General features: G+C 43.6%; 1 protein-coding gene across 1 annotated transcript in view; it reads left to right on the forward strand.

The window, feature by feature from the left end:
* The first annotated feature begins 2,248 nt into the window (after nt 1–2,248).
* The window catches only part of LOC126417172 (galanin receptor type 2-like), a 318,704-nt gene continuing 305,548 nt past the window's right edge, over nt 2,249–15,404 (forward strand). The window contains exon 1 of the mRNA XM_050085069.1: nt 2,249–2,451. Within this exon, the coding sequence (XP_049941026.1) occupies nt 2,249–2,451 (203 nt within the window). The remainder of the gene's footprint in view (nt 2,452–15,404) is intronic.

Consider the following 15,404-nt stretch of genomic DNA (forward strand, 5'->3'; position numbering starts at 1 on the left):
TTGATTTTCAATCTGAGGGTACAGTCTCACACATTAAACATTCAGGTGTGGTGAATGTAAACGACCTCTACAAACGTTTTACTGATGGCAGCGTGCGCGGTATGAATATAAATCAATTTTTAACATTGTATAAATGTTTGTTTTCGTTCAACACAAAATTTACATCTGTAAACCCTACAAAAGTGTAGTGTATCGTACTTTTGATGCAAATGCAGAAGAAGGTTTTACTCTTCGCCACACCCAACTATTTGTAATGCGCAGAGGAAACACTACGAGAGGAGAACACTGAAATACTCATAATGATTACTGACAAGAACACACGCATTTATTGACGAATACTCAACTCTGAACTAGTCGGTTCATTCAGTAGATTCTGAAGTTCAACTACAATTTACTTATATTGATTTTTACTATTATGATCTAACTTGATACGGTAAATAACCTCTGTGCAAAAGCATATCATACTCTGTAGAAGACCTACAATGTTATCTCTGTTGACTTCTTGTAGGAACTTCTTTGTAACTGTTTTGTTTATGTAAGATATTTTCTATGTATAAAGTGTACAGCAAGTTGTATGTGATGTTTAGTGTTGTGAGACTCTGCACAAATGGACCACAAGGAAACTGTAAGTACAAATTCTTCTAAATTTCGCCAGTAACTTGAAAAAAGATCGACGATCAACTAAAGATCGCGTGTATCTTATATGCTGCAGTAAAGTCAACGAAATGTAGCAGACTCTCAGATACCGAAAACATCACATACAAATGGCATAACAAACACAAAAAGACGCACTAGAAAATGGGAATAATTTTCTGAAACGCGTCGTACGAAAAGTAAAATAAAGAAAAACGTGAATGGTAGCAGAAGATTTATTTATAAGCAGACTAATAGCTTTCACAGTTGCAGGCTTTCAGAACCATTTATAATGGATCTAATCAGGTTCCTGGAATCAGTGACATCACATTGAGCATTCCCTGAATTCTGCTGTTAGCAGAGTATAAAACAATGAACTGCATTAGTGTGACGTAACTACGCATATAAGCAATGTATTTTTAAAATCTTCCCACGAAAAATCAGTCAGCAACTTTCTCCTCCGAGTGCGAAACTATGTTTTTTTCTGGCGGCCCACATACACAGGGGGCAATGATCACTGTAATAAAATGAGATAAATCAGGGCTTTCACTGGAACATTTATGAGTTGTTTTTTCCCGGATACTGTTAGAGTGTGGAACGATACGGAAATAACCTAAAGGTGGTTCAATGAACCCTCTGTGACGCATTTAATTGTGAATAGCAGATTAGTCATGTAGATGCAGATGTAGATGAAAAAAAGAATAATTACGAAAGAAATGATAATAAACAGTACAACGACCCATCTTATATCCTACATATTCCCTACCCTCCACTTTCCTCAGTTACCACTCCTTTACTCATCTAATTATCTTGGTACCACTTCCTTGTGGTTAGTCTCGGGAGGTATGAAGACTAAGGGAGAAAACCCTGAAAGAAAATCGGGAGTGAGACCCCAAAGGCCGCTGGATGGCGTACTGCGTCCCCTCCCGGCAGCTCCTGCGACCTAAGTGATACCAGACGTATCCTCTGGACACTATCACTTAGGTCGAGAAGAAGACCGTGATGCTTGAGCGACTCACGTGTCTTCATATTTATCGCCCAAGCATGCATCATCCTGGAGAGGACACTTCAGCGACACTTAAAGACATCGGAACATCACGGGAAGGGGCAGTCACCGGTTATAAGCTCTGTCAGAGTGGCGTCAGAGCTGAGCGCGAGGGGCCCCTTCTGACGTTGGGCGTGATCATCGCATGTCACTGGACAGCTACCGCCCGCCTAAACCTGGGCAGCCCCCAGCCAATAAGGTGGTGTCGCTCCACTACCCGCCTGTTTCACGGGGTGTGTGGAACTTATGAGTGGTCTTCAACAAGCGGGTAGATAAAGTACACCTACAAAAAGCAGGAAAGAATACAGAAACCGCCATTTCGTTGTTCCAACTGCAGTGTCAGGACCATGTGTCCAAGATACATTGACGATAGCCAAAAGGTTGATTTCATTCGTAAGACTGTAGTTATTGATAGGGAGCTCCGTCGCTTGAATTTGAACATGGTGAGACTACAGGAAACGCGGCTACCAGACACGGGCTCTATTAAAGATAAGTTGTGGTCCAACTGTCAGGAAAACAGCTCCTCCGAAGACGAAGACAAGAGACGTTATTACTGATGAAGACAAGCAGATGGAGCACTGGGTTGAACACTACCTCGAGATGTATGCAACTATAAATGAAGTATGCAAGGATGCACTTGATGACATCAAACAAATGCCTGTTATGGAAGAGCTTGATACAACGTCCACTATGGAAGAAGTTGGCAGAGTGATAGATTGCCTAGCTAATGGAAAGGCTCCAGGTGAAGATGGGACCCCTGCAGAGATTATTAAGTATAACAAGCCCATCCTCCTACAGCACCTACATTCACTTCTCACAACCGTCTGGGAAGAAGGCTATGTCCCATTAAGTATGTGAAATTCGAAGATTGTTACTTTGTATAAACAGAAAGGAGACAGAAGTGATGGGAACAATTGCCGAGGCGTTTCACTGTTGAGTGTAGCTGGGAAGGCTTATGCAAGAGTCATCGTAATGCGATTGCAATTCGTAGCATCTAGAATCTACCCAGAATCTCATAGCAAACTCAGAGGATGAGCTGCAGTGTCTAATCAACTAGTTATCAAATGCATGTGGAAAATTTGGTCTTACCATCAGCTTCCAAAAGACTAAGATTATGGCGCAGAGAACCACTAACCTTCCATCCATCAGCATTGACGGCACTCCTCTACAGGTAGTTGATTTTGCCTCCCTGGGATCTACAATATGTAGCAACTTGTCTGTGGACACTGAGATTACCAACAGAACTGCAAAAGCATCGGCTGTCATGGATAGATTGAAGAACAGAGTATGGAATAATGGACTACTCACCTTAAAAACTAAATTGCAAGTATATAACACAAGTGTAATCTGCAACTTTTGGATAGGTGTGAGATATGGTCAACTCTTGATAAGCACGAATCCCGACTGAACAGCTCTCATCCCCGTTGTTCTTCAGATCCTTCAGGTCTCTTGGAAGCCTCGTGAGCACAAACAGCATTCATTCACTCCTGAGCCACCCACGTCTAAGGTAGTTGGGACATATCAGGCGCGGATCCTGAGCGAATACCGAAAAAAGTGCCGTACAGAGAACTTAGGGAAGGTGTGAGACCAGTAGGAAGACAGCACCTAAACTTCAAGGATGTCTGCTAGAGAGATCTGACCAAGGCCAGCATTGATCTAAGTCAGTGTCAAGTGGCGACAAGCTGTGTGCAATGGGGTTGAGCTTGCAGAGAGCGAACACATGCTAGAAGACAGCAGGGAGAGGGCAAGACAGCAGGAGAGAGCGGCCTCTGGTGGAAGTCCTTTACATTTCGAGTGCCGAAACTGCAGTAGAGACCGCCACTCTCGAGTGGTACTTTTCAGCCATAGCAAATGTTGCAGAGTCTGCACAAACTGTGCCTCACCATCACCCTTCGAGGATGGACGGATGCCATAAGAAGTTAGGAGAAGACCTGAGCAGCCTCCTAGATTGTGTCAAGATGATTCTGTGATTTACGGTTTCATAAAGTCATCCGAAGATCAAAACCAATTGCTAAATGTTCTGCACAAGATATCCACATGGTGTGAAAACTGGTAAATCACTGTAAATGAAGAAAAGTGCGAAGTCATCCACCTGAGTACTTAAAGGAATAGGCTAAATTTCGTTTGCATCTTAAATCATATTATAAACACTGAGGTGAAGAAAGACATGGCGTAGCGATACGCACTGTGAAGAGTTTTCCGACATGATTATGGCAGCGCGACGGGAAGTAACAGACTCCGAATGCGGAGTGTCAGCTGAAGCTAGGCGCATAGGGCTTCTGTTTCGGAAATCGTTACGGAATTCAGTATTCCAAGATCCACAGTGTCAGGAATGTTTCCGAATTTCAGGCGTTGCCGCTCACAACGGACAACGCAGTGGCCGACGACCTTCACTTAACGACCGAGAGCAGCGGCGTTTGCTTGTACGAGGGTTGTTTTTTAAGTAAGTCCCGTTTTTATTTTTTAAAAAAGATACAAATACTTTTTTAAAAAAAACTTTTATTTTCTGATTCTACACACTTTTACCTATTTTTCCACCGAGCGAGGTGGCGCAGTGGTTAGACACTGGACTCGCATTCGGGAGGACGACGGTTCAATCCCGCGTCCGGCCATCCTGATTTAGGTTTTCCGTGATTTCCCTAAATCACTCCAGGGAAATGCCGGGATGGTTCCTCTGAAAGGGCACGGCCGACTTCCTTCCCCATCCTTCCCTAATCCGATGAGACATATGGCCACGCTGTCTGGTCTCCTTCCCCAAACAACCAACCAACCAACCTATTTTTCTACATAGTTGCCTTGCTTATTTAAGCACTTGTCATAGCGTGCAACTAAGTTTTTAATTCCCTCTTCAAAGAATTCGGCCGCCTGCTCCGACAGCCAAGAGTTCACGGCCGCTTTCACTTCATCGTCGTCATTGAAGCGCTGCCCGCCAAGATGGTGTTTCAGGTACCGGAAAAGGTGAAAATCGCTAGGAGCAAGGTCGGGGTTGTATGGTGCATGGTCCAAAACTTCCCAGCCAAAAGAATCAATCAAATCCCGAGTCTTTTGAGAGGTGTGAAGCCTAGCGTTATCGTGCAGGAGCAAAACTTCTTTTGTCAGCATGCCGCGCCTTTTGTTTTGAATTGTTCTGCGGAGCTTCTTTAGAGTTGCACAGTAGGCATCTGAGTTGATTGTCGTTCCTCGTGGCATAAAGTCCACTAGCAAAGCACCGCGCCGGTCCTAGAACACAGTTGCCATAATCTTGCGCTTTGACAGCGTCTGTTTGGCTTTGACCTTGACGGGTGAGGTTGTGTGTCGCCATTCCATCGATTGTCGCTTGCTTTCGAGAGTGATATGGGATACCCATGTTTCATCTCCAGTGACAATTTGACTCGACATGTCATCCCCTTCTTCCTCGTAACGAATCAAAAAGTCCAATGAAGTGGCAAATCTCTTCCCTTTGTGGTCCAATGTGAGGAGTCTGGATACCCACCGAGAACACAGTTTCTTAAAGTTTAGGTCTTCAGACACAATTTTGTACAAAACCGATCTTGAAACTTGTGGAAATTCCAAAGAAAGAGTGGAAATTGTGAATCTTCTGTCCTCACGAATCTTTGTTTCGACTGCAGCCACCAAATCATCAGTGATCACAGAGGGCCGGCCTGAGCGTTCTTCGTCATGGACGTTTTGACGGCCATTTTTAAACTCTCTAACCCATTGACCACTTTACCTTCACTCATTGCATTCAAGCCATAAACTTCTGTTAACTGACGATGAATTTCTGCGCTGATAGGCTTCTCGCGGTCAAAAAACGTATCACTGACCGTATCTCACACGCGGCGGGCGATTCAATAATCGTAAACATTATAAAGTAGCACAGCGATGCGTACACGTCAGCTACAGAGTTGCAACTTGCATCAGTGTGAACGGGAAGGATGCCTGCAAGTGGCGCGGTGGCTTGTTGCGGCGTTCGCGCGAACTACGGGACTATACGCGCGAACGGCCCTTACTTAAAAAACAACCCTCGTAGTTATTAATGCTGACTGACATACAACACTGCGTGAAATAACCGCAGAAATCAATGTTTGACGTACGACGAACATATCCGTGATGCTACGGCAGCAGGCGACAGACTCTAGAGCCTTTGCTAACAGCACAAGACCGCCTGCAGAGCCTCTCCTGGGCCCGTGACCGTATGGTTTGGACCCTTGACGACTGGACAACTGTCGCTGGTCAGATGATTCCCGATTTCAGTTGGTGAGGGCTGACGGTAGTGTTCTATTGTGGCAGAAACCACATGATGCCATGGACCCAAGATGTCAACAAGGCACTGTGCAAGTTGTTGGTGGCACCATCATGGTGTGGGTTGCGTTTACACGGAATGGGCTGAGTCTTCTGGTCCAACTGAACCGATCAATGACTGGATATGGTTACGTTCGGCTACATGGAAACAATGTACTACCATTACTGTACTTCATGCTCCCAAATAATCATGCGCCATGTCATCGTGTCACGTTTGTTTGCGATTATTTTGAAGAACATTCCGAAAATTCAGGCGAATGATTGGACCACCCACCGAACATTTATGCGACATGATCGAGAGCTCACTTCGAGCACAAAATCCTGCACCGGCAACACTTTCGATTGGTTTCAAGAGTTATCCGAACAATTCTAGCGAATGATTGGACCACCCATAGAACATTTATGCGACGTAATCAAGAAATCACTTCGCCCACAAAATCTGCTCTGGCAACACTTTCGCAGTTACGGACGTACACAGATATTTGTGCATAGGACTTCCAATGACTTGAGTGTATGCGACGTCGAACAGCTGCACGCTATGCGGAGGTATCCTATATCCTCAATGCAAAGGCATTCAGTTCAACTAAATACATGACAACATAACTCGCTGCACCTGAAGAAGAAGTATTGTACATAAAATGGAAACAACAACTTGGCAGAACACCATAAGTACAATATTGGGCAATCGCACCTGAGATATCACCTAAATTCTTAGGGATCGCAGTTGCGAATAGTTTACTTTTGAACGATCTCTTAGATTACGTTTTCGGGAAAGCGAACCAAAGACGGCGTTTTGCCGACCGCTGTGGCCGAGCAATTTTAGGCGCTTCACTCCGGAACCACGCTGCAGCTGCGGTCGCAGGTCAGAATCGTGCCTCGGGGCATGGATGTGTGTGATGTCTTTAGGTTGGTTAGGTTTAAGTAGTTCTAAGTTCTAGGGGACTGATGACCTGAGATGTTAACTCCCATAGTGCTTACAGCCATTTGAACCATTTAGACGGCGTTTTATTTGCAGACCATTTAGAAGATGCAAAAGGTCTTCTAAAGAGACTTGCTACACTACTTTTGACCGTCATCATCTAAGAGTACTGCTGCACGGTGACGGGTCCGTATCAGATAAGATTAACAGAGGACACCGAAAAAGTTCACAGAAGAGCAGTTTGTTTTGTATTTTTGTGAAGTAGCAGGAGGGGGGGGGGGGGGGGAGGAATATCATGGATATGAAACGCGAGCTGGGGTGGAAATCATTAAACCAAAGCTTTTTCATTGCGGATGAATCTTTTCATGAAATTTCTAGGTTAAACTTTGTTCCGGCCGCTAAAATATTTTACTGTTGCTCAGTTACGTTGGGAGAAATAATCATAGTGTTGAAATAAGAGAAATCAGAACTCGCACCGAAAGATTCAAAGGTTTGTCCTTACCGTGCGCTGTTCGATAGCGCAACGGTATAGAAACACCTTAAGGTGGTCGATGAACCCACTCCTGGGCACCTACCTTAGAATTGCAGGTCACTCATGCGGGTGTAGATACAGATGTTACTGCTCAGTGTTATGGTGAATACGCAGAATCCCTCGTAAATCAACTTAAGGAAAGCCCGTTTTCAATAAATATTGGGCGATGAGAACGATGAGAAGATGTAAGTCGGTAGTTTTCCTCTCAAGGGAACGAAGATGGAATACACATTCATGGATTTTAGAAAACTGGAACAATGACGGCTGAACGAGAGTTCGGTGCCCGTTCCTTTCAGGACCCGATAAGCTAATCACTGCACCATAGCACTCGGTGTAGACATACACCTGACAAACAACGTCCTTATAACAGTGACTTCGGTTGTGAAAAAGCTGCGTGTAAGCGCTATGCTGGGAGGTTGACAGGGAGACTGATAACCCGAATGAGCATCGTTCTAAAATAACTGAAAACCTTCGTATATTTTTTACGAAACCGTTACGAAAATGTCTATATAATTCATATGCAGTGAGTGGAAAACTGGTGTCATGATTCGAAAGGTAAGTGATACGTGCGACTGCTGCAGCCGCTTAAGATAATGTGACTTGATAAACACGGCAACAACACGCAAAAGCAAAAGGTCACAGTGTAATAGACCTCTATCTGGTGCTCTGCTCTTGCTAAAATGATCGCTGGGCTTACACTTTCCTGCCCTGACCGTGATTCAGTCATTAACTTCCACTGCTACTTGCAGGCGTAATTAGTCATGGCCTGCAGCTAAATCACTGTGATTATGATCAAACTACGTAAGTAAATTAACAGGTCGAGCGATTATACAGCTACATTAATAAAAGTCTGTGATTGACTCTAATAAAATAAAATAAAACCCTTAGTTCGTGAAACAAGAACCTCACTTAATCAGGTGACATTATAACACTGATTCGTAAAACATGCTTCGACTGTTCAACTTTCACACTCATTGGATCGGCAGTCCCTGGTCGGCCAACAAGAGAAAACCACAGACCATACTTACTGCTGTACGCGAGAAAATGAAAGTAACTGAGACGCATAGCCGGCCGCGGTGGCCGAGCGGTTCTAGGCGCTATAGTCTGGAACCGCGCGACCGCTACGGCCGCAGGTTCGAATCCTGCCTCGGGCATGGATGTGTGTGATGTCCTTAGGTTAGTTAGGTTTAAGTAGTTCTAAGTTCTAGGAGACTGATTACCTTATAAGTTAAGTCCCATAGTTCTCAGAGCCATTTTAACCATTTTTGAGACGCATATTTTCTCAGATTATGCAGAGACGGAAGCAGAACTTCCTTTAGCGTCAATTGCTTCACACGTTTCATCCAAGTTAAGAGAAAGTTTTATGGCGATAACTTGTACGTGTACCGTCACAAATTATGACACTGCGCAAAAGACTGTCGTTTGGCTTATGTAACAGTCTCTTACTCGAGAAGTAATGACCACAACAATAATGAAATGTACACATCATATTTCATTCCAATAAGTCACGGAGATCAATAGGAAAGCATTACGCCAGCTCGACAGCGCAGATTACAAATGTAATCATAGTGCTTGTTTCAGGTTACAACAAGTGCGCTTGCTTTCTGAAGGTTTAGGGCTTAAATTGTCAACCATTTTCTAAAACCATTCGATTGTGTTTCAGGTAAATCCTGTGGCGGTTCCTTCAAGCATCAGGTAACCAACCAACCATGGTTATGAAGCCTTGTGCAGAATTGGCTCAGGTGGCTGATAGTATTGGGCAGCTATGTCGCGTGAAGTCCAACGTAAAATCAACACGTTTCATAAAAAAAAAAATAATTTCTTAGGACCTGAAGAGGACAGAAAAGTGCGTAGAAACCGGTTGTCTTAAATAAAGAAATATTAATCCCACCTTGGCTGTTGAATGTTTTTAACAAGTAAAACAGATCACTCTTTCCGCCTCCTCAAAATGAGATTCAGTCTATAAGTTTAGTTGGGAATAGCATTATACGCGAAACAAGATTGTAGTAAGGAAGAATCACTACTAATTAAACTGTTTATAACTTCCCTGGAATAATTCATTATAAAATGTCAAATCTTTCATTTAATTTAATCTCTGCACGCATTGTGAAGTAGGGTTAGACATTCAATAAGAAAACAGTTCTAAGTGAGAAATTTTATTTAAAGTTGGAGAAAAGGCTGTACACAGAAGCGGAATAGATTCCCATGGGTTTCCTTTTTTCACTTTGGCTAGAAACCTTTGCTTTCTGCTGTATCGTTATCGTTTGGCCTATTCGTTTTGAAGGATACTGTGGACACATGATTTGGTTCCATAAATTATCTTGGGGCTGACGCTGCCAATTGAACACGAATTTTTTATAGTTTTTTATTTGTGTTTACACTGTTTTAGTGTCTAACTTAACATGTTCACACTTACATTGCCTTGTAGCTTTAAAGAAAGGATAGCTGCAGCAATGACTCCATGAATTATTAGTTTCGGTTCGCGTCTTAGTACGTATAGACATACAAAATTATCCACTACAATGCCATCTACAAAAATTGCTCAATTGTACCGTTGTTCATCTCAAAAGAAATTTCAAAGAAGAACGCTAGGTGAAGACCAATCTGTTCTTGAAACAAGCTTCGTCTTGTACGACCAAGCTACAACATACTAACAGGCATTAACGGAAGAGAAACAATTAGTTGGTATCGTTGTGCAAGCAGCTTCTAAACTAGTAGTAGGTGTAGTTGCTTTACGTATAAGCAGAGCTGACAGGAGAAGTATGGTTCTTCAACTACTTAAAAAATGGATCTTTTGTGTTTTGATAATTTGAGGCTTGGCATTTGGAAAGTAGTGATACTATCCGCATCTATATTAATAAAAATATCATATTTTGTTTAGTACACAACTGTGGAGAGAATGCGCATCTTCCTTTGGGATATCGAGAACATCTGTAGACGGTACGGGGTGTTCTTTGACACAGGATAGAATTAACGGCTTTAGATTTCGTGGCTTGCCTAATCAGTCCCGATCGCTACAAATACGTGAGAAGAGTACAACGGTATTCAGTCTGCTGATTGAGTGTAATATGAATAGTTTGATGGATGAATCCAGTTAGAAGTTTTTGTTTCCACGATGAAGTAATTTGGGCTTTGCAGTAGAAAACGTGACTAGCCACACATGAATAACTTCTCGCTCATCAGTAATTCAGCGTGGAGAAAGTGTGAGTAGACATTTTAGTACAGAAATGTACTGCTGAATTGTTAGACATGTTCGAAATATGCTGATTACATTGACGGTTTGCACCGAAACTAAAACACGGTCGATGAAGATTATGTCCTTATGTTTAACTATCGTAAAAATAAGAATTTAGCTAAATACGTCATTCATTCACCTACCTTCGACATGTGAGCATCATATCTAACATTTTATACTTAAAAAGACATTTTCAAGTAATTTCTTTATTTGTGTGTGTCAATATCTTTGCATTACCCGACTCTAAATCGCCATGTCCACTTTATGTCGCTGCGATGTCACATTAGTGACTTGGTGAGCAACAAGAGTCAGGTTGGAGGCGCTGGGTTAGTTTCAACTTACTGTTCGCGTGAGAAATTCTAGTAGCGTTGCGGTTCATGTTATAAGATCTAGTTGCTCACCGGCAGTATTCACGCCACCATTAACATGCTAATATGTTTGGTTTCGGACTTGGTGTGTTACCATCAGCGGTTGGTCTAGGGCGTTGCTTACACGTTATGCAGTTTATCTGTACATTAGGTGGACCTGCACGCACTTACACGCAGTAAAGTGTGTGAACAACGTTCCGATCAGGTTGTAACTACCATTGAACGGCTCCAGATGCAGTTTCTGCGCTCGATAAACCGTGTCTGTCTCTCTATCTCTCTCTTTCTCCTGTCATGGTTAACAAAAATCTGGTGTACCTTAGTTCGCTTGCCTCCCAAACACAGCCCGTCCTGTCTACGCAACGTTCTGTTTACGCTCGTGCTCATCGCATTAGGCCATTCCTCCATGCGGTATCGTGATTGCAACGTTCGTGAACTGGAAGAACGTACTTTAAGCACAGACAGCTGAATTTTGCAACTGCAACACATTGTCTTCGTAGTAATTCCGCTGCCACAAAAGGTGGAGGTGGCTGCTATTGTGCCCTACGGCGGCTATACGGGGGATCCAAACAATGCACTGGTGTGTGTACGTGCTTTATAGGTGCAGAATGGAACCGGGTGCTTATAATTAAAGTGCACGTGCCCACGTAGGTCCAGCATGGGCTGTAATTATCATATGAAGCGAAACCTGGTAGATGTGCTAACACGTTAATGCGGGACCGATTTACTCTGGAAAACAGTTAAAGTTGCGGCCACCAGGTGCAGATCAGGCACAGTATTGTTTGCACGACGGTGTGACATCCACGCTGTCGCTTTAAACGCCGTAAGATGAGTGAACGGAATGGTTATCGAGAATAGAGACCGTGCCCTGTTAGCGAAACTGTTTCACGTGAACGGCAGCAATTTCTGTGCTGCATTGAGAAAGTATCGCTGACTGAAAGGTCTGAGGAGATGGCCGATGTTATTAAATGATAATGAAATTAGAAAACACGGATAAGTTAGATGTGGCACCTGCAAGACGTCCTACTCTCGTACAAGTTATTGACGGGGTTGCTGATCCTGTAACCGACCATGCGGCACGTGCCCCAGGTAGCGCTAGTGTCTCGAGAACTGTCCACCCCATAGTCAATAGTATGGAAAGTAGCAGTGCAAGATCCAGACGGCATAGCAACTGAAACTTCATGATCCGCAGCAAAGTCCTGAAGTTACTTTTAGAAACCTGGCGCCGATCGAAGTTGACGGCATGTTGCTGGGCAATATTCTGTGGAGTGACGACGCATATTTTACGCTACTGGATACTGCCGTACTTGGGATACTATGAAACAGCGTGTTATGGACGAAGAACCGTTGCACTAACCGTATGTAAATGCGGGGTATGGATTCATAAACATTTTTATTTTCGATTGGACCTTTTTTTGAGGAGAATTCACCCACAGGGTCTGTCGGGTGTACCGTGACGTCTTCACTTTATTGAGACCTCACTGTACAGCATGTGATTTCTGCTTTGGAAGAGTGCAACCGTATGGAAACCAGTGTTTCCATGCAAAATGTTACAACGTCTCATGTCACTCGTCCAGTGATAAATCTACTTAATGCAACCTTCAACCAACGTGTTATCTCTGGTCGTTCTCCAGGTGCATGGCCTGAGCCGAACCCATGGGACTTTTGGCTGTGGGGACATAAAAAAGAACGCGTTTATCACGAGCACGTTTGGAATCTACCTGATCTGAAGGCCAATATACAGGAGCATGTAGCTCAGATTCTACCGGAACTACTGCGATCACCTGTGGATCACGCCAGTTTACTGATGCTGTAGGTCGTTTTCGGTGTTCATATTGAACGAATCATGTAAGCTGCGGTTAATAATGAAATAAACATTACGCTATTCTCACTTGTTTGATCTTTATGTCCTCGTCCCGTTTATAATAAAATACATAAGGGAGTTTTTCTATGCAATAAATGCGTTCGCAGTTGAGAATATGGGCAACCATTACTCGTGTCATGGTTTGACGACAATGAGAAGAAGGCAACGCACTGGCGCAAGTAAAGCTGTGACGAGGGGTCCTGAGTCATGTTTGGGTAGCTCAAATGGTAGAGCACTTTCCCGCGAATGGCAAAGGTCCCTAGTTCGAGTCTCGGACCGGCACACACATTTAACCCACCGGGAAGTTTCATTGACAATTTGTGCCGGATCGGTTTTCGACCCAGGATTTCCCGTTTGCCGTGAGCTGTCACCTTACATTAGGCTATCCGAGCATAACTTACAATCAGCCACAAACTTTCATACGTCGTAACCATGTGTGTCCGAAGAAACACATATCGTAATTCGGAATAATACACGCTCTGCAATATCGTACATTTCTGTACATCTTTCTTGCATTCAAAGTGCCATATTTGCACCTGGTGACTAAAACTGGACCTAATTTTATTTGCATAAATCGCTTCCTCGTTAACGTATTACATTATGTACTTAGTTTCACTGCCATACGAAAAATATAGGCCACACAGGATCTACGTTAGTAGCTCCACTTTAATAATAACCACCCGGTATGCCGAATTACTTTAACTTCCGCAATAAATGGGAAGTCATTAAACTATTAAATACGCGAATCTGTGATTTCGTACGTGCATTCCCTGTGCATACTGTGGAGTATCCAGAGGATGCGGGGTGGGGTGGAATGACGACCCGTTATTCGTCTCCCTCAGCAGCTAGCCAAAGTCCTCCCTCGGTGGTGATGAGTCCGTGAAGTAAGTAGAAATATATTTTAAACGCTTGGTAAATGCCTTTAGGGAAGGGCATCGTTCTTCTTAACAACACAGGCATTGCAGTACCATATTTACCTGCCAACACCGGGTGGCTAATTTTAATTACAATGTCCTCGCCTGTGCCTGAATTACATGTGTGCGCGAGCACAGAGTGTGACGGAGGAATAACCACAAATGGAAGCTTGTGTCTGGTCTCGAGTCGTGCACGAATAGCCAAAAGGGTTAAGGCGACCGCTCGCATGAAGGCTGATATCCGGGCTCTAGATTTTCATTGTCGTTATACTATTATACAGCTGACATTTCAAATATTCTATTTTTCTTTCTTAGGTGAAATTTCTGACACTGATATGAAGGATTGTTTTCTAAAAGAAATGTGCGGATATCGAGAATGAATCTTTCACTCTGTAGCGGAGTGTGCGGTGTTTTGAAATGTACCCTTAGATTAAAACTGTGTGTCTGACCGGGCCGCTCGCTGGCACTGCTCTTATCAGGTGAGGTTTCAAAGCACGACTCACAATTCACCCTCAGCGCTTTAATTCCGCCAGTACCCCTCCCCTAGGCTCCGAACCTTAGGGAAGGGCCGGCCGGTGTGGCCGAGCGGCTCTAGGCGCCACAGTCTGGAACCCCGCGACTGCTACGGTCGCACGTTCGAATCCTGCCTCGGGCATGGATGTGAGTGTTGTCTTTAGGTTAGTTAGGTTTAAGTAGTTCTATGTTCTAGGGGACTGAAGATCTTAGAAGTTAAGTCCCATAGTGCTCAGAGCCAATTGAACCATTTGAACCTTAGGGAAGGTCTCCTGGGCATCATTGAAGGCAAGGGAAGTGATAATGGCGGAAGTGAACACATGAGGTAGGGTCGTGAGTCATGTTTCGATACCCGATGCAACAAGTAAATTAATTTTTAATGTAAAATTGAACATTTCTAATGAAACCGAAGAACATAACACGTGTTACACTTCACGTCTTAATATTATTATTTTTAGTTATATAGAAATTGGGGAAATGACTTTCACATCATGTTTGGACAAACCGTTCATATCATTTACGTAAATATCCCACGTTCACTTTCTTGTAATACATACCTGGTTCCTTTTTTACGACATCGTACAGGGTGGTACCGTCATAATGTCACAAACTTTCGGGGAATACGGAAGCTATAAGCGAAAATCGTTATGATACCTCCTGCTGTGGAATACATGTACCGGCCTATTGTTGCTAAGACATAGGATAGAGAGTACGAATCAAGAAAGGGAAAATTTCCAGTAAATATAGGGTGCACGGTACAAACGTTACGTGTTATGAGCACTTATTCTTTAGAAGAGATGTGTTTCACAGAAGCGACGATGAACAACTGCTCAGGTCATAGCTCTTAAGGTATGTTAAATGGTTCAAGTGGCTCTGAGCACTATGGGACTTAACATCTGAGGTCATCAGTCCACTAGAACATAGAACTGACTAACCTAAGGATATCACACACATCCATGTCTGAGGCAGGATTCGAACCTGCGACCGTAGCGGTCGCGCGGTTCCAGACTGAAGCGCCTAGAACCGCTCGGCCACTCCGGCCGGCTAAGGTATGTCATTTAGTGTCCTTTTGCGCGACAAACTTTTTCTTGTTGTGGTCCATT

The sequence above is a fragment of the Schistocerca serialis genome, chromosome 8 (genome assembly GCF_023864345.2).
Source record: "Schistocerca serialis cubense isolate TAMUIC-IGC-003099 chromosome 8, iqSchSeri2.2, whole genome shotgun sequence".
NCBI lineage: Eukaryota > Metazoa > Arthropoda > Insecta > Orthoptera > Acrididae > Schistocerca > Schistocerca serialis.